This window comes from Pongo abelii, chromosome 1 (assembly GCF_028885655.2).
Source record: "Pongo abelii isolate AG06213 chromosome 1, NHGRI_mPonAbe1-v2.0_pri, whole genome shotgun sequence".
Lineage (NCBI taxonomy): Eukaryota > Metazoa > Chordata > Mammalia > Primates > Hominidae > Pongo > Pongo abelii.
In genome coordinates this window covers 163,072,518-163,092,706 of record NC_071985.2, presented here as the reverse complement: position 1 = coordinate 163,092,706, position 20,189 = coordinate 163,072,518, and the positions used below count along the sequence as shown (strand labels likewise).

At 35.0% G+C, this 20,189-nt stretch overlaps 1 protein-coding gene and 1 long non-coding RNA gene across 16 annotated transcripts in view; one reads left to right on the top strand and one right to left on the bottom strand.

Moving 5' to 3' along the window:
- The window catches only part of LRRC7 (leucine rich repeat containing 7), a 1,078,250-nt gene that overhangs the window by 972,456 nt on the left and 85,605 nt on the right, over positions 1-20,189 (top strand). For 11 of the 13 annotated variants that reach the window (XR_008514343.2, XM_063711876.1, XM_054533095.2 and 8 more), the window contains 6 exons: positions 244-368; positions 2,376-2,624; positions 7,424-7,624; positions 15,352-15,463; positions 15,675-15,855; positions 17,353-19,033. Coding sequence is in view for 12 of the 13 variants with exons in the window: in XM_063711876.1 (XP_063567946.1) it covers positions 244-368; positions 2,376-2,624; positions 7,424-7,624; positions 15,352-15,463; positions 15,675-15,855; positions 17,353-19,033 (2,549 nt within the window). In the remaining variant the exon portion in view is untranslated. The remainder of the gene's footprint in view (positions 1-243; positions 369-2,375; positions 2,625-7,423; positions 7,625-15,351; positions 15,464-15,674; positions 15,856-17,352; positions 19,034-20,189) is intronic. The other 2 variants (XM_054533085.2, XM_054533117.2) reach the window with 2 other exon arrangements.
- On the bottom strand, positions 324-17,508 carry LOC129050657 (uncharacterized). 3 transcript variants are annotated; one of them, XR_008514345.2, is made up of 8 exons: positions 15,743-17,508; positions 13,822-13,984; positions 13,254-13,308; positions 12,479-12,502; positions 10,353-10,443; positions 4,387-4,448; positions 1,503-1,639; positions 324-618 (listed from the first exon to the last, which is right to left on the bottom strand). It is a non-coding gene; the product is annotated as an uncharacterized LOC129050657 (long non-coding RNA). The 3 variants fall into 3 exon arrangements; XR_008514344.2 differs by lacking the exon at positions 13,254-13,308 and having other exon boundaries at positions 15,743-17,502; XR_008514346.2 differs by lacking the exon at positions 13,254-13,308 and having other exon boundaries at positions 4,387-4,430; positions 15,743-17,502.

Sequence of the window (20,189 nt, the reverse complement as noted above, 5' to 3'; positions counted from 1 at the left end):
ATCCTGAGTATTTTAGGAATACTGAATTCGAGTTAACATTACAAAAGACCATGTAATAAATATCAAGGGAATTTTATTCTTTTATTTCTCTTTCCTTCTTTCTCTTTCTTTTTTTCTTTCTTTCTTTCTTCTTTATTTCTGTATTTGTTTGTAGTATCTATCACCATTTTTGCATACTGTATTAAATACTTTGTGTAAAATTGTTTTTTAAAAAAGCGATAATACTTTGGAATCTAACTGTAGATTTCCAGTCAGACAGTGACAGCTTTAACCCTACACTGTGGGAAGAGCAGAGACAACAACGCATGACTGTTGCCTTTGAATTTGAAGACAAAAAAGAAGATGACGAAAATGCCGGGAAAGTTAAGGTGAACCTTTTAGCTTTTGTTTCCTCTTTCTTCTCCTTATCTTTCTGTTTGTCCGTTGTTCTTATTCAGATAGATTTTGGGACAAAGTCAGATACCTCTTCAAGTCTCATGGCGGTACCTTTCATTACAGCATGCTGGTAGTTCTGGAAGCATTGGTGTGCTTCAGAATGAGACTAATGTCCCAAATCTGAGTGAGCAAATTTGAAATGCCACTTCATCCGACAGAATAACTGCATGAGAGAGATTCAAGCTGAGAGAAAGAAGAAAAAAAAATCTGTGTGATAGACTTCATCTAAGAACCTTATTTCATTGTTGGCATGCTACACACTAGGATGATTTTTTTTTTAATCACTGAGCAAAGCGTCATGCACACTGAATGAGGCCAAAATAAACATTTCTGGAAGGGCCAACAGATTAATATGTTACATTGGCATTAAAATATCTGAAAAGTTCTGTGTCCTTGGGCTATTCAAGAAGAATTTATGAGTTTCCTTAAATATGAGGACAAACTTTAAGGAAGATTAGTGCCTAATGGCAGGTGATGTTCCTTAGGGAACATAACTTCAATTTTTTTCCACCTCAAAGTATATTTTAAAAGATCTTTTATAGGGACTACTAAGTCAAGTAACAAGATTGAATTTTAAAATGTGTATTTCTCCATTACTTAAATTTTTAATTATCATCAGAATTGATTTAGATTTTCTCAACATCCCATTTTCATGTTGGCATGGCATCATCTTGAATCTCTCATTTACTTTTTATAACATTGTATGTGTACTTTTTCTATCATGGCTACTAACCGCTCACACTCTTATTGACTAATTACCTTTATAATTGCATATGTGTTCTATTAATAAAGCTAGATTGTGTGTTATGTTTGTCTCTGTCCTCTCCTTTCCACATTTTCTAAACTTTATTTCTTAAATCAGCACATGAGCACTTACTGGCAAGGCCTACCAATATCGTTACAGAGAACCCAAAATGGATTCCCAAATCCAAAATAACAATTTTGTTAAAGATTTGGGTTTAAAAAAAAAATCTCTAGATAGTTGATTAGTGCTGTCTAACAACCAAAGAGACATCTTTTTGAACTTGTGAATTCCTAGAAAAAATAATGCTAAACTGAAAACAAACCTTCAGAACATTTCAATTCTTTTACGGATTTTGTATGTTAAATCCAGAACCAATGGATGATGCATTCTATACCGGACTTTTGATTCATCTTTATATTTCATTGAATTACCAAAAATTGCATGCTTCTTCCTGAAATTCTATATTCAAAGAATGCAAGAAGAAAGTGCATTTAATATACTCTGGTATATGTGTCAATGAAAGCGTAAAATATAGTAAATGCTTACAGTTATTTAGAAGCCCTGTTTGTGTGTTATGTGTTCAAGTTTGTTTATAAGCAGAGTAGGTTCATTATACTTTAGAGTGTTTTTTTCTCTGTGTTTATTTACATTTGGTTTATTTATGTATTAATGAAACAATGTGTGTTTCAAAATCTCAAACTCCTCAGTTTTGACTAATTTGAATATTTCCAATGCCATTGGCTATTGGACAAATTAGAGCACAAACAAACTTCTAAATAAATCATCATGGAAGTATGATGAATAGAATATATTGTAATCTTACACTAAATTAATCACACTTTTCTGGTTCATTACATGTACATTAAATTCAGCACCATTTTACCTTTAATTTACATGAAATTTAAAAAGGAACCATTGACCTATGTTTTCAACTTTCAAATGGACTAGAGTATAATGCCCTACTTACAGTCTGTATAGTGTAGTATGAATGCTGCATTGTGTGAAGAAATTGTGACCCTTTAGCATCATATAAAATTAGTACTGTTTTATACGTGGATTTAAAACTAACTTTATGATCATTATTTTAAATGCATAACTCAGAGTGAAAGAAAAAGAGAGTAGAAAAATGATAAAGTGAAAGTATTGCTACAGTGCTCCTCTTTCTCCCAGAAAATGGAGATTCCTTCTCCCACAGGATCTCTCCTGCCAAGCCCCCTGGGAAAGGGGCCAGCGTGGGATTACTCTCCAACCTGCCAGACTGTCTGGCGATTGCTGCACACCATGGGCCAGGTGTGATCAGCAGATCCAAGATATGCCCGTCCCCCAGAATGACCCACAGCTGGCATGGGGTTGTATAAGTGGCCTCCAGCAGGAAAGGAGCATGTGTACTCCATTGCCAGTTGCAGCACAATCCACCACTCTTCCCTCTCTAAGTGGCAGACAGGTAGGCCTAGGTGTCTGGGGTAGGAGAATCTCCCATGTAGAGGCAACCTTGGAACAGTGGTTTATGGGGTATGTTCTGCATGATTTGGGATAAGAAATGTTGATCACATAGAAACCTTCAAATTGCCAGTGTTTTATCTCAATTTAACATTTGGTTATTGACATTGGCAATGGGGTGGGGAGGACTAAGTCAGAGGGGAGGGAATATCAATGTGAGGTGCCTATTGGTGGGATATCTGGCATGCTTTTTGAGTTGGGTGCTTTATTTTTTTTTCTTTAAAGTGTGGGAATACCAATAGTTGAGCAGAATGTTGATGACACTATTGATACATTCTAAATTGTCCCCTCCACATATATGCACATTTTTTATAATGTGAATTCTGGGGAAGATTAAATAGCTAAAACTTAATTCTTAAAATAGCATCAGATTTAAATTGAGATTTGCTGAGAGTGGCCTTCAAGCAGAAAGATAGACATCTGTTGAAAAGCATCAATTTCCTTTAATTTGAAGACACAAATCGTATGAATTCCTGTAAGAGAAGATTGAATTGGGAGTTGTGGCAAATAGGGCTTCCTTATCTCTGTGGTTGGGTGTTTTAAAAGGTTAATTGGGGGAAAAACATGTCTTACTGGAATATGAAAGAACACTGCATGTCTTGTAAACTTTACTATCCACATGTAATGGACTAGATACTTATCCATTGTCTTATATTTTTGCTACAATATAAGGCAAGCTGAGAATGCATTTTCCTAACTAAAACTGCTATAAGTTTCTTTTCTTTGTATAACATTCCAACTAATTCTCAAAGTAATATGATATTTAACAATCAATGATCAAACTATTAACTAATATTTCTCTTACTGGAATTTACAATCAAATCAAATTAGAATTTGATCATGATGTGAAATATAATATATTATATTACATAATATATTATAATATATAAAAAAACAGTTCTGTGTGAATTCAAGATATCATTTCTAAATGCCCTAGCTATTAACCTTAAGTGATTCTTTATTGCTAAATCTTGGGGGGTCTCCAACATCTTGCAGCTGCTATTTGCATTTACTGCACTTTATTTAGATCTGAGATACAAAGAATGTTGTGAAACATTTCTGTTTTTCAAAATGAAAGTAATATTTTAGTAAAAATCTTGCATTTTAATAAAATGTATATGTGAATTGAGCAAATACTTTATAGTGAGTGATCAACACAACACAGTTTTGCAAGAATATAATTGATTTTCCTACCTATGTGTATAATAAATGAATTTATATATTTTATCTCATACTGGGATAAGAGAACATTTATAGTCTATATATTTAGATATATAGAGAAATTGCTCTTATATTTGGGTATTACTTAACTATTAGTATAACTGGGTTTATGATCATGTTTATTCACTTCTGATGCACTGCATATATTCAATGAAAAATAAAGCAAAGCAATCTATAAATGGGCATAAAATATGCTTGCATAGAACTTCCAAACATAATACAATGATAAAATATAGTTTCATCTTTAAAAATTATAAAATATTCTGTTACTTAGCTGTATTTAAAAAAATAGAAATTATTTTGCCATTTAACTCAGAGAAATTCACATTTTAAACTTACAGTATTTCTTCCACAATATTTTACAAATATGTGCTGCACTCACACTCTGAGCTAAGTAACACTTGTGTAGCATAAGCATTGGAGTCAAAAGACCTAAGTTTGAATATTGCATCTGCTAGCTATGTAATCTTAGGCAAGTTACTTACATGGTCTGAGCCACACTTTTCTTTCTGTAAAGTGGCAACAGCTGCTGCAATGGGTTGTGAAACTGAAGTGAGATTTTATTATAATGATTAATTATATAATATTTAATCATTAACCATTTATTATTTAGTGTATAAATATTAATTTATATTTAAACCTATAGAATTAATAATAATGTTTATGTAAATAATTAATAAGAAATTAAATATCCCTATAAAACATTTATCATGGTGACTAGAACATGGGAGATACTGAATTAAATAACTGTTGCTACGTATAGTTGAAAAAAAGATCCAGACAGTTACAGATATTATGTTTAGACATATACAGAGTAGAGTCAAGATCACCAAAGGAATCCAGATTTTTAAAATACATTAAGTAAAATGTGACATTAGAAATAGTATCTCATCTCTGCATAGAACTTACAGATTTTCCAAGAACTTTCACATTTTTCACATTTTAGCTCCAGATTAACTCAAGTTTGTAGGAAATATATTATCATTTCCATTTTACATGAGTAGAAACAACAGAAAGATTAGTGGATGATAGCAAGTTGGGAATAAATCTATGTCTTAAATTTAAATCTTCTGACTCCAAGGCCAGTAAATTCTGCTAGTAGGCTAGTAAGTGAGAAGCAAGGAGCTTATTTTTTAGGTGAAACAAATCCAAGCTTTATAAGTCCTGGAACTTCCTCAATTTAAGGGGGGGTCCTCTTTCAGGAAAAGAATATAAAATGACTATGTAAATAATAGGGTCCCTCACAAGACTTTGGAAGAGGTGTGTAGCTTAAGCTTCATTAATGCATAGTAAATCTATTTCTAGATTTAAATGTTGTCACAGGAATAAAATATTCAAACATATTCTGGTGATGTGACCAAAATATCACATGTACTTGCTTATAAAATAACCAGAAAATATTAGTACCATGCCAAATAGTGATCTAATTGTGTCAGATGGGACATAGCATCTAACAAAAAATACATTACATTATTCAATGAAGTATTTAATTCAATTAAGGAAGAACACTTCACATTTCTTTTGCCTTCCATTCAATTTATAAGTGTATTTTTAGTGTTGGGGATTTTTTAAGTTGCATAGAATTTTAATTTAATGCCCTACTTTAGCTTATTTTTTATTCACATACAGCTGGTTATAAAAAATAAAATGTTCTTAATTGGCATGATAGTCATAGCATTCTACAACTTACATTTTTAATGTAATTTTTTTTTACTTCTAGCACTTTGATGTCAAGTACTTTTAAACAAGTTCAATGATATAATTTTAAAATTATACTTAATTTGTGATTAACATTTCTAATACCAACTTAAACAACAGATCTAAGAATGCATGCATCCCAATGGACTTTGTCTAGTAGTCATATCATTCCTTTTATGTTTATTTAAGAATACATTACAAATTAAGTACCCTGGGATTTATTTATGCTACAATCTAACAACTTACACTTTTTTTTCTGTCAATTCTAACTTTGTCTTGGGTTATATTTTTGTAGCTATATTTCTATATATTATCAATGTCATCCTTATTTATTTGAGAGTTTAAAGAGATTAAACTACATTTAAACAGCACTTATATTAACAAAATTATCTGGTTTTTCATTTGTCTTCCAAATATTTACTGGAATAATAATTTTATATCTTTAATATTAAAAGGAATGTTAGAAGTCATCTAGTGAAGTCCAATTCCAGTATCTGATGAGAAAAATGAGCCACAAGGAAGACAAAATGTTGAGAAGAATAACACAGTTGGTGGATTTGCTAAAACTGCAGATGGGCAAAAGTGTTTGAGTTCACATTCATAATTTTCAGATCTATATCACCATCATAGTTTCTTACATCCCATGAATTACATGGGTGTGTGGGGGTGGGTGCGGATGTGCCCCTCACTCTTTCTCTCCCTTTTCCAATCTTCCTCTTCCTTTCACTGCTTCTCTTTCACCTTCTCTCCTCCTACCCTCCCACCCCCACACACACTTTCCACAGATACATACCTACCACAATCACATAAATCATTTCATTTTGTAAAGTTGATTCTACTCAGATGCAAAACAGGATTGTTGGAACAAGCCAGGCCAAGTAAATCCTTTTTTTCCCAGTCCCTTTTAATTAGCATGCACAACTTGTACTTATTCTATTTTAAATATATTATAACAAGTACTGTGATGATGAAATATTCTATATGGAATGTCTCATATTTTCTCCCTCTAAATTTAATGCTAAGAATAGTCATTAACATGTGTTCCCAAAAGTTAGATTGATACCCTAACATGAATTCAAGAATGGAAATAAGTAGCTGGATAGATAAAAGCCAAAATTTACACATGTACCTAAAATATCTTAGAAAGTGGTCCCAATTTTTAATTTCTCTTCATCATAAGATATTACTCAAGAAGCATGTTACTTTCTTAGGGTAAAAAGTAAATATAAAAACCACCCTGAAGCATTTTTTTCCCTTAGGGATTAACGAGAATTAGCTATCCTACCTTTTGATACAACACACTAACTAACAGAAGGCTAATGCCTATTTGGGCAGCAGATATTGTCAACTCCCCAGTTTTTAATATGCAACTCTACTTGTAAAGCTTTTGAGGTCTCCTCCCATCACCTGCATTGATACTCAAAAGATACTCTTAATACCAACATTATTACTTATAAATATTAAAATAGGGAAGAGAACAGTGTCTAAAGTAAGAAAGCAGCTGCTATAACTTGATTAAATTTTTCAAATTACCAATCACTTAAGTGTTTTGACCTACTGCTATTTCAGCCATCTATAGGGTAGGTCTAAAGACAGAATATGATTCAAAATTAGTTTATAATCTAGAAGGGTGGGAAGGGGTGAGAAGTCCCGCAAGGCTGAATATGAGAACACTATGCGTCCTACTCTATAACAGAGTTTCTCAGCCAGCTCAACACTCACTGTATTGCATTTGATTATACTACTGAATATAAAATGGGATAGTTTTGTGAACATGCTTGCTGAAGTTATTTTTATGTTAAATTTCTTTTTGTAAACTTCTAGGTTGAAATAAACCTAAAACGATATCCAACTCCTTACCCAGAGGATTTAAAGAATATGGTAAAATCTGTTCAAAATTTGGTGGGTAAGCCAAGCCATGGAGTGCGTGTTGAGAATTCAAATCCAACTGCTAACACGGAGCAAACTGTGAAAGAAAAATATGAACACAAGTGGCCGGTAGCCCCAAAGGAGATTACAGTGGAGGTATTTGAAGGTTATTGGTAATTGCCAGTGTGGTTTGGATTTTTTGGAATTTTAAATATGTTTTTTAACTGAATAGATCTTCCTTGATAAGTGCATTTTTTTCCTAAAATATAAATGATCTCTCTACTTTTTCAAACTATGAGGGTTGCATTTAATCAATCATCGAAAAATGATACCCTCATGGCCTAAAATCATTAACATAGCTCCAAAAGTTCCAATACACACAGAATGAATAAGTTCGTCACCCAGCAAGTCCTGGCCAGTGAGTGCATTATATCATATTAGTGACATTATTTTGGCTACCCCAAACTTTTATTGTATTAATCATTAAGAAAGACTAATCCAAGATTTTCTATTATGCAAATCTCATAAAATTCCTAATTAGATCTAGAGCACAATTTTTAAAATGTTTTTATCTTTGGGTTACAACTTTTCTAGGAAACACCGATCAACAATAAAAAGAAGACATAACTTTGAAATTTATATTTATGGAATCTAGTCATGTGAAGCTTAATTCCTATATTTTAGAATGAGTTAGAAATCCATCCTTATTGATTTTGTGGTCTGAAAAGAATTCAACTACACTTATGCCACCTCTACTATTTCATCAACTCTTCAGCTAATTTGGTTATCATATTTTTATCTTCATTAGAAACATAATTGATCTGAGTACATCTGTAAGTTCACATAACTACTTCTCCAAAATCTAGAGTGGCAAAACTCTTTTACAAATCTGCATTTCAGAGCATCATTTTGTTGCATTTATTAAACACCAACTGCATATGTAACACTGTGCCAAACACTGTGAGAGAGAGAAAAGAAATATAAAATGTGTCTATAATCCCCCAATAATTTAAAGCCGACCCAGATACACTTAAGACACATGAAACAATTAAAGAGCATGTTATTTAAAATATGATCACATGGTTAGTTGAGTGATGGAGAATATAATGCTCCAAGTTTAGTTTAGACTGTATATTAAAGGTAGGGTGATTCGGTTAGAGGAAGAGGGAGGAGGGCATTCCAAGCAAAGGGAAGATCTTGAGCAAAAATAAGCGTAGTGTGCACATCTGCCAGCAGAGGTACCAACTTACCCTAGAGGAGGGGAATACAGCTAGATTTCTAAGGGAAAAAAATAGCATTCATTTTCATTGTTTTTTGCTTATAAAATCAGTATCATTATACTTTTTCCTGTCCAAAATATTATGCATATATTATAGTAAAGCAACAGACTCTTCTTTTATCTCAAAGATCTCGCTGCAATGTAAAGGGGAAGGAAACCAACATTTAGCAGACATACACTAAATACATACATATACGTTTTATATTTAAATATCCTGTAATCACAGTTTAACATCAAAATAACTGGTGGTCATGAAAATCTATAAACTGGATAATTTTACTATAAAATAAGAGTCTAAAATGTCTTCATGCAGGGATGGGATAGATGAGACTTTGGTCATGAATTTAATAATAAATCTTAAAACTGTCTCAAAATCAGGTCAAGCATAACAAATCCAAAATTAGATTTAATGTTTCCTTTGCAAACTTGCTTTTGCTTTCATGTTCCTGATCTTGATCTCACTGGCACCATTATCTTCCATTTCACTCAAGCTAGAAATTTGAGAGATGTCCTGATTTCTTTGTCCTTCTTTCTCTCCACTTCCTGTCTCTTCCAAATAATTACCAAAGCCTGTGCATTCTCACCTAAGTGTATCATTTCTACCTCCTCAAGCCCTCAACTCTGTCCTGCATTACTATAAAAAAAAATACCCATTTTTTGGCTTCCCTTGTCCCCAGCCTCCTCATTGTCAATGATCTTTCTAAAACAGAATTCTAATCATTTCCTTGCCCTCCTTAAAAACACTACAGTAACTTCTTATTGCTAAGGCTAAGATTAAAGCTCAACTTTCAGCTTTAAATTTGTCTGTGTGATTTGCACCACCCCTTTCCTAGCTTTCTTCTACTAGTCTTTTCCTCTTGAACAGAAATTTCACTGGTAATTTCAATACTTTATCTAAAATTGAGATTCTAAATCTTCTCTCTCTAACTTTTAACCATCCTAGAGCAAAGAGGAACTGTTGCTTTCTGTATTATCCTCCTGTCTCAAATTAACTGCAGCCAAAGTAAGGGTCACACTCTATTTTTCAATGTCCAGATTTAATAAATACAGATAACCAAGCATTTAGCTGATCAGTGCATACTAAACATTTATAATATGTTTTGCACTTGTATGCCATTTTTTGGTTCATTGTTATTAGTTCGCACTGCCAAGGATATGGAAGAGGGTATTATACACTGCATGATATATTTATTCATGTGATTAAATACAGAAAACCCCTAAAAAAAGAATAAAGGTAGGCAGGACCAGAAGTGGAAAACAGAAAAAATAAATAAGGTAAAAAGGTTACAAATGCAACTAAGGGGAAAAAGGAAAGGTAAATATTTATTGCTCACTTTCATTTTGCCAACTAGATGCCAATAGTTTTAACATATGTTATGCCAGACAAAGAACAGGGCTGGCAGAGCCATAAGAAGAAGGAAGACAGGGAGATTTTCCTTTATAATGCCTTGTGCAGTTTGCATTTGCCTTTTCCCCAGATCTCTTTGTATGGCTAGCACTTCCTCATCCTTCAAGTTTCAGCTTAAAGGTCACCTCAGCAGGAAGGCCTTCCCTTCTCTATCATGTCACATTGTCACATTAAATATGATGAACAGTTGTGATTACTTTGTTTATTGACTTCAGACTGTGAGTTTCATGAAGGCAGGGATGCTTGCTTTCTTGTCCATCCTTGTATTGCCTGAGTCTAGCACAGTGCCTAGGATAGAGTAGGAGCAAAATAAATATTTGTTGAATAAATGAATGATTGATATAGTCTAGTATAATGACTCTGGTAACATGTCTGTCTCTCCGTTCAATTAGATATTCATTGAAATCAAGGACAATTTCTGAGTTTTTTTGAATTAATAATTAATTGATACCTATCCACACTTCATCACCTATGTGTTCAATACACTCTTGGTATGTAAATGCCCACAGCGTCTCAGTGATGTTATGGTGATCCTAGACCAAAATAAATACCTAGGGGTTTCATTTAAGTTGTTATATCCAAACGGCTTAGTAAATATTTATGCCCTACTTTGTGGTCATTTGAAAAAATCAATGCACGTAAGTTGAAAGAGAAAATAATATTTTTACCTTATTCTTAAGAAATCAAAGCCAAAATATTAATGGCATACATGCATCTGTTAAACACTACCTATCTTCTCACAGCTAGGAATCATAGTAGACACCACAATTTTAATTTCTGTTTATCATTGATTTTCAAATGCCTCTTGGTTTTTTATCACAGCAACCACCAAAAACCCAGCTTCACAAGGATTTTCTTTTTTTTTTTTTCCTTTTTTTTTTTTTTTTTTTTGAGACGGAGTCTCGCTCTGTTGCCAGGCTGGAGTGCAGTGGTGCGATCTCAGCTCGCTGCAACTTCCGACTCCCTGGTTCAAGCAATTCTCCTGCCTCAGCCTCCTGAGTAGCTGGTATTACAGGCATGTGCTAGCACAGCCAGCTAATTTTTGTATTTTTAGTAGAGACGGGGTTTCACCATGTTGGCCAAGATGGTCTCGATCTCCTGACATCATAATCCACCCACCTTGGCCTCCCAAAGTGCTGGGATTACAGGCGTGAGCCACCGCGCCCAGCCAAGGATTTTCATCTAAAAGAATGTGCAATCTAATGTTGTAACTGAGAGCTGCCTCAAGCTAGCCATTTGCACAGTGTCTGTCTAATGTCCAGTATTGCTTTGTTTCCCTCAAACATTTAATATAACTTACAGTGTCCCTGTTAATTGCAGCAACACCCATGGGTGCCTCAAAGTACAGTTTGAGAATCAAGGGGTAGGGCTTTTAAATCTAGCAGACATGAATTGAAATCTTGGTTCCACCTTGTGACCTTGACAAGTCAAGTCTCTAAAACCTTTCTGATCCTTGGTTTCTTTATCTTAAAAAAAAAAACAAAACACAAAACAGAAAATATGATAACACCTATTTATATACAGCTCCAAGCACAGTTATTGACACAGAGGAAGCCTACAGTAAATAATTCCCTCTCCTTTTTCAAGAGAATTATGTGCCAATTCCTTCCCCATCCTCCTTTAATCATTCTGCAAGTAACTACCAAGATACCTGTTCACCATCCAAAAATGTTCTGCATTTTTCCCTTTGTTAGGAGACTCAGCCCAATTTTTTTCTATAGAGGAACATCTTTCTTCCAGTAACAGAGAATTGTCAATTACCCTCAAAATTTTCCTTAAATTACTTTTATTCATGCTAGGCCTAGACTCTCAAAAGCTCAGAAATAAGCTTGCTTTCTTTCCTTTGACTTCTTCCTGAGGCTTCTTTATGGCAGTAGCAGCCAAGATGCAGTTTGAACAGTAGAAGGGCAATTGTGCGAAAAAGGACATTTTACCTTTTCTTTCCCTCCCACTTCTGTCTCCTCACCAGAAAGAAAATATGGTTCAATGTACTTACAATGGAATCCCCACTGAATTCTGTTTTCTACCAAAAATTTCCTCTGTCATTGCCCATAACAGTAGTCCCCAAAACTTTGCCCACTTTTCCAAAAGGAACTCAATTCCTCTAGCCTCTATAAAAGAATTTATAGAAACAAAATTAGTGATTTATTTCCTTTGTTGGATAGTTAACTTTACTTTGTGAAACGCATGTGAGAAATGAGCTGTTCTCAAGATAGACAATACAGCATACACAGTATCACATAGATCTTTGAGTAGCACAGATCCCAGTTCAAATCTTGGCTTTACTACTTATTAGGTTTGTGACTTAGAAGTATGATTTTACCTCACTGAGCCTCCATTTCCTTATCTGCAGAACAAAAAATGATGATAATAAATAAATACCACATAATGATAAAAAATAAGATTGTCTTTTAAATAATTAACAAGGATAATATAGATAGAGTGTTTAGCATAGTAGCACCACAGCAGATGTAATCAGTGCCATGTAATTTATGGCCATTATCATCATTGTCATCATTATCATCATCATCATCATCATCATCATCATCATCATCATCATCACTTTGTTCATAAGGGTAAGAGAATCTACTCGGATCAGTGCAAATTCATCATTCTTGTTTCAATAATGTCCTTCTAAGAAGAAATACAAGTTCATAATTAGCTGATAATCATCCTCTCTTCCTGGTCACTAAGGCTGTTTTTGATTCACAATAGAAATTCTTGAACAGGATCAGAAACTTGAACCTGAGTCAAACCAGAGCTACCATGCAGAGTTCCGGTCATAATTTTGGTATACAAGTTTGAAAGTCGAATCAGTACAAACAAGATGACCTGAGTACTGAATGTGTAGAACATAAGGGAAAAAAAGCAAAACCCATAATTATGTTAACATTCTGTACTTGTACAACTATTTGGTTTGCTTTTTTGTGTTTCTATTCTATTTTTGTTTTTCTTTTGAATAAAACAAAATTCCCATTCTTGTGATTAGGTATCATAGGAATATTTTTTAAATTATTATTTCAACAAATAACTTACCTTTAGATTCATAGAACGTTAGTACTAGACAGGAATTGGCACTAATTCCTATTACTGATTACCTTTATTTTAATGATGATAATGCCCAGAGAAGTACACTGACTTGCCCCAGGTGACCTGATTAATAAAATATAAAAATAGGAATAGGATGAAAATATGACACCTTGCAACAAATTTTTTGGCAAGTCAGCATATTTTATGCCTTTCATGGTACTGTTTCTCAAACTCATATCTTCTTATAAATTTCTCCAAAGGTATATAGTCTTTTATCCTCCATTCTGTCACCTTAAAACTGTCATACATTTCTTATGCTAAATCTTTGAATTAACTTTCAAAATCAATCAAAATGAAGAATATATACCCTCTGAAATAATTTTCAAAATCAATCAAAATAAAGAAAATATGGCCTCTATAAAACAATTTATAAAAAAAAAAAGTCAGCAATTAATTTCTTTTGTTGAGTAGTTATCTTTCCTCTGTGAAGCCCATGTGAAAAATGAGCTTTTCTTAGGATAGGCAATATGGCATACACAGTATCACATAAAACACCTTTGAGTAGCAAATATAGCCTCTTCAACTACTGAATTTTCCATTCTACTCCTTTTCCTATTCCTCTTTGCAATTCGATACCTCATTTTAAGTTCCTTGTGTGCTCACAGCTGATTTCACCATGAGGTAGCACAAGGTAAGGAAAGATCACTGGAATGGAGCCCAGGAGAATCCTGCTGCAGTGCTGGATCTTCGTCTAATCATCTGTGTAACCTAGGCCTAAGCTGAGTCTCAGAACCCGCCTCTAGAAAACAAAAGTGTTGGACTAAATGATCTTTCCCTTTTCTTTCATTGAAATATTCTATTTAAAAAATTAAGTAACAGATATACCCAGGTTTTTCAGGCAAATATTTCCATACAAACCTAACCCAAAAGAATCCCAAAAGATAGAACTTAAACCAAGATGTGCTTCTGTGCAATAACCAAAGACCTGAGCATGTCACTATGGGGGTCCTTGGCAATATATAAAATTTATAGTAAGAGTTTCTGCCTGTTCATTATACCAACCGATTAGTTTTAAGACAGGACTTTTTAAATTTACAATATTTTTGTCCTCAAGTATATTTTTTTCTCTGATTTAACAAAATATTTCTAAATATTTTACATTAGTCCCCCAAACTCACAAGATACTAATGAATTAAAAAGCTGAAAAATTCTCATTTGAATTAAAATTAATCTTAGGGAAAAGAAGACATAACAATAGCTGCTATGCATAAATATATATCACTGCTTATAGGCATAGGTAAGGCATTTTTATATCTAGAAGAAAGTGAGAATTTGGTATTTTACCTTCCCCTAATGCTCTCCACCCTGCCTGGTTAACTGAAAACAGTAATTTGAATTGTGGAAGTTTAAAATTCATGGGTTTTCTACATGTTTATTTGTCATTATGAAGTTATAGTCGTGTATCGATGTTGCTTGTTACACTCAAAGAAGGGATATAGAATGAAGATTTAGCATGCTAGATTAGGTGTGAGAAAACCAGGAACCTCTGGAAGAACACATGACAGGACTTGAGAAATTGAGGAGATGATCACTTGGGATACAGTAGAAAGTTAGGAGGAAAGCAGTAGGAAGAGTAGGATTTATAGGACCCGACAGTGAAGTAATGTGGCTAGGGATGCACAAAAAAAAAAAAAATCTTAATTGGTCAGTGATATACTTTCCTCTTAAAACTCTTAGAGTTAACCACTTAGAACAATTACATGTGTATATATCATATTTGTGTGAATCATACTGCTCATATATGGCTTATCATAATTCAGTCCGGTGTTCTAATGAGTTATATCTCATCTCTCCAACTAGATTATAAACTCCCAGAGGGCACCAGCCACATTTTGTCTTTCTTTGGAACCTCCACAGTTCATTGCACAGTGCCAGGCATATAAACAACATGCAAGAAAAATTGATGAATAAATGGACTCACTTACATTAGAAAAAAAATTTAATGCTTAACTCAAAGATACATATGGTTTATTTCTCCCAGTGCCTCACAATGAACTGAATTCTAGAGTCACATTTTTGAATCTGAGCCAAATAAAGATACTGCCACTTTGGTTAACCATTGTTTAAATGTTTACTTTCCTTGTCCTGTATTATTATATCTCTCAGGATTCTTTTGTTCATCCAGCTAATGAAATGAGGATTGGGGAACTTCACCCTTCATTAGCTGAGACCCCTCTGTACCCACCCAAACTTGTTCTGCTAGGGAAGGACAAAAAAGGTAACACTGTGAACCCAATGTGGAAAATATGCTACAAATGCATGTGCATGATGAATCGCCAGTTGTAAATTATGATACACCATATTCTATACAAATGTTTTACAAATATGCATTTCTAACCTTAATCGGTATGGTTTCCATTTTTCATACTTGCTTTTCCGTGTAATTGTCAGTGTCATAGCATTATAACATTTTCCCCTTTAAATTTCAGAATCAACTGATGAGTCTGAAGTTGACAAAACTCACTGTCTGAATAACAGTGTTTCCTCAGGCACTTACTCAGACTACTCGCCTTCCCAGGCTTCCTCAGGATCCTCTAATACCCGGGTTAAAGTGGGGTCCTTGCAGACAACAGCTAAAGATGCAGTACATAATTCTTTGTGGGGTAACAGGTGTGTTTAGAATTCCCTCCTTTTGTTCCCAAACGTTTATTTTCAGCAACTTTTTAAAAAATGGAATCTTCTTAATTTTGGAATTGTATTCAGCACACAAGTGGCATAGAAGACAGAAGGGGCAGGTAAGCAAATGTTGTTCACCTGGGACTGCCAAGAACAGATGAATCCACCTTACAGGGAGAGGCCATTGGTTAAGGAAGACATGGTAGGACTTAACAGGATGAGATGGTAGAACAAAAAATTTAAAAAATAAAGAAAAAATGTGTTTGCCCACTGATACTTATTGATGAGACATGGATGTTTTACCATACAAAATGGCATTATGAATTAAAATAAAATGCCAGTAAAACACTTATGTGTCTGGTCCAGAGTAAGTGTTCAATAAATTTTCATTGCTATCGTCATCATAATTTTATCACCACCTGGAAAAGTCAGGATGTATTTTAAAGTACTTAATCTTTTCAAAATGCCTCCTCCTCTATATTACTCTAATTTTACAGATGAAAAAACAAAAACCACACACAGAGCACAATAAAGTGACTCAATAAGGCAGTGTTTTCCCAGTTCTAATTCCATTTTGTAACTTGTTACTATGTTTTACACTATAAATAGCAAATTAAAATTGTTATATGATATAGGTAGTCAATAACTTTTACTCATATTTTACTGATAATATTGCCACCGTTGGCAATGTCTTCTTTAGTAATTCATGAGTGACTTTTCGTATTCATTGATGCTCATAATAAAAATCTTAACTCTTTCAGTTTGTAAATTCATTATTTGCATTATTTCAGCATCTGCTAGAAATAACATGGTCAATGGTACAAACATGTCAATGATCTAAAGTCATAATATAATTTACATTCTACAAAACATACCTGAATATGCTCCCTGTACAATAGCGTTTAGTGTCTTCAAAACCTGACCTTCAAATAAAAGTTATCTGAAGACAATTTAGATTCATTAGATACACCAAGCATTTGTAAAAAAGGTACTCTCAGCCAATAGTTTGAAATGTACCAAATCAGAATCTCCAGGAATGGGTATCACAAATCATATGATTCTAATTATCAGTCAGGTTTCAAGACCATTACTTAAGAACTACATATTTCCTTCACTGATTCCTTCAACAAATGTGTATTTAATACCTACTATGTGCCAGGCATTAGTCTAGGCCTGCAGAGAAAAAGATCTCTACCATTGTGAGTTTACATTCTAGCAGAGGACACCATACAAGATACAATACACATAATAGATAAATAAACTATATAGTATATTAGAAGGTGATTATTACTAGAAAAAAATAAAAGTTAAAGCAGGGTAAAGGGATGGATTTTTAAAATATGAAATAATAATACTATCTTAATCATAAGTCAGGTGAGGATTATTGATCAGTTAAACAAAGGGTGATGGCCTTCTTTGCTTCTGGTTCTCTTTCTGCCAAAGACCCAACTCTTCGTCCTTTTCAATTTCTTCTTCCCATTGTGTTCACAGGATTGCACCATCTTTCCCACAGCCTCTTGATTCAAAGCCATTACTCAGCCAGCGGGAGGCTGTTCCCCCAGGCAATATACCACAGCGTCCTGACCGGCTGCCCATGAGTGATACTTTCACTGACAACTGGACTGATGGCTCGCATTATGACAACACAGGGTTTGTTGCTGAGGAAACCACAGCTGAGAATGCCAACAGTAATCCTCTCTTAAGTTCGAAATCTAGAAGCACATCTTCGCATGGACGCAGGCCCTTGATCAGGCAAGACAGGATTGTTGGTGTTCCCCTGGAACTCGAGCAGTCTACACACAGACATACACCAGAAACAGAAGTGCCTCCTTCCAATCCTTGGCAGAATTGGACCAGAACCCCTAGTCCGTTTGAAGACAGGACTGCTTTTCCTTCCAAATTAGAGACCACCCCTACTACCAGCCCATTGCCTGAAAGGAAAGAACATATAAAGGAATCTACTGAAATACCTAGTCCTTTTTCTCCAGGTGTACCATGGGAGTATCATGATTCCAATCCCAACAGGAGTCTTAGTAATGTCTTCTCTCAAATCCACTGCCGCCCGGAATCTTCTAAAGGTGTTATTTCAATTAGCAAAAGCACAGAGAGGCTTTCCCCCCTAATGAAAGATATCAAGTCTAATAAATTCAAAAAGTCACAGAGTATCGATGAGATTGACATTGGTACATATAAGGTGTATAACATACCATTAGAAAACTATGCTTCTGGGAGTGATCACTTAGGAAGCCACGAACGACCAGATAAGATGCTGGGACCAGAGCATGGTATGTCCAGTATGTCTCGAAGCCAGTCAGTCCCGATGCTGGATGACGAGATGCTCACCTACGGAAGTAGTAAAGGGCCACAACAACAAAAAGCTTCTATGACAAAAAAAGTCTATCAGTTTGACCAAAGCTTCAATCCTCAAGGATCAGTGGAAGTGAAAGCCGAAAAGAGGATACCACCCCCTTTTCAACACAATCCCGAGTACGTGCAACAGGCCAGCAAAAACATCGCCAAGGATTTGATTAGTCCTAGAGCTTACAGAGGATACCCACCCATGGAGCAAATGTTTTCATTTTCTCAGCCATCTGTGAATGAGGATGCTGTGGTAAATGCCCAGTTCGCAAGCCAAGGGGCCAGGGCGGGCTTCCTGAGAAGGGCCGACTCCCTGGTGAGCGCCACAGAAATGGCCATGTTTAGAAGGGTCAATGAGCCTCATGAGCTGCCCCCAACTGATAGGTACGGCAGACCCGCATATAGGGGAGGGCTGGATCGCCAAAGCAGCGTTACAGTGACTGAGTCCCAGTTCCTGAAAAGGAATGGCAGGTATGAAGATGAACACCCTTCATATCAAGAAGTGAAAGCTCAGGCGGGAAGTTTTCCAGTTAAAAACCTTACCCAAAGGAGGCCATTGTCTGCGAGAAGCTACAGTACAGAGAGTTACGGTGCCTCCCAAACCAGGCCAGTTTCAGCTAGGCCTACTATGGCAGCTCTTTTGGAAAAAATACCATCTGACTATAACTTGGGTAACTATGGTGACAAGCCATCAGATAACAGTGATTTAAAGACGAGGCCTACTCCTGTGAAGGGAGAGGAGAGCTGTGGTAAAATGCCTGCAGACTGGAGACAACAGCTGCTTAGACATATAGAAGCTAGACGGTTAGACAGGGTATGTCTGGCGTTTCTCTGTAAGAATATCCCTCCTGCCTTTGGTGTTACTTTATTGGCATTTCTAAGCACATGTAGTGAAGCATGAACTACATGAATGAATTAGATGATCAGTATTTTATTTATCTTTATATTGTGGGGAAAATGGATCATAATAGTTTTTCATGGCTGTGGCTAAATGCTCTTTGAGAGTTCATAACCTGCAGGTGAATTATTCATCAAGTCTAACCCAAATATTGTTAGTAAGAAAGAATTTGACTCCATTAGAGGGGATGGTGCTTCAACTGCTTTCTGGACATCAAGGCAAAATGCCTCTCCTAGGACGCAAAACTGTTCTCTAGTGACCTAAAGAGTATGATTTTTATTGAACCTATAAAAAGTGGATATTTCCCCTGTTTCTGAATGGACTCACTTATATTAAAGTCAGGCCTAATTTGTTTATAAAATTTGCACGTAGTTACTGCTATAGGACTACTAGTTATTATTTCTAATGAGCAATAATTTTCCCAGCAAGAAACAGAAAAATAAGCAGGGATTAAATGCCCTCCTACACATTATTTTATTTAATAAAAATCCTGCCATTTAGAATGTTGGTTTTTATATAGAAAGAAATGTTTAAATTCAAATTATACTACAGACAACAAAAATAGATGATGTCTTTATGAAGACATCAAATGTACAAATTAGTATGTATATTGCAGCAAAAAAGAAAATTAATTCTAGTTCAGTTAAAAATTGAGTCACAATAGGCGAGGCATGGTGGTTCACGCCTGTAATCCCAGCACTTTGGGAGGCCGAGGCAGGCGGTCAGGAGTTCGAGACCAGCCTGGCCAACATGGTGAAACCCCATCTGTACTTAAAATACAAAAAAAATTGGCTGGGCGTGGTGGCGCACGCCTGTAATCCCAGCTACTCGGGAGGCTGAGGCAGGAGAATTGCTTGAACCCAGGAGGTGGAGGTTGCAATGAGCTGAGATCACACCACTGCCCTCCAGCCTGGGTGACAAAGTGAGACTCCATCTTGGAAAAAAAAAAAAAATTGAGTCCACAATAAAGCATGTAATATACAGAGATCAGGGACAGAAAAAAAAATCATATGATGCCTAGAATTACATTTTGTTGCCTGTTCAAATCTCTCTAAGAGAAACCTGGTACTCA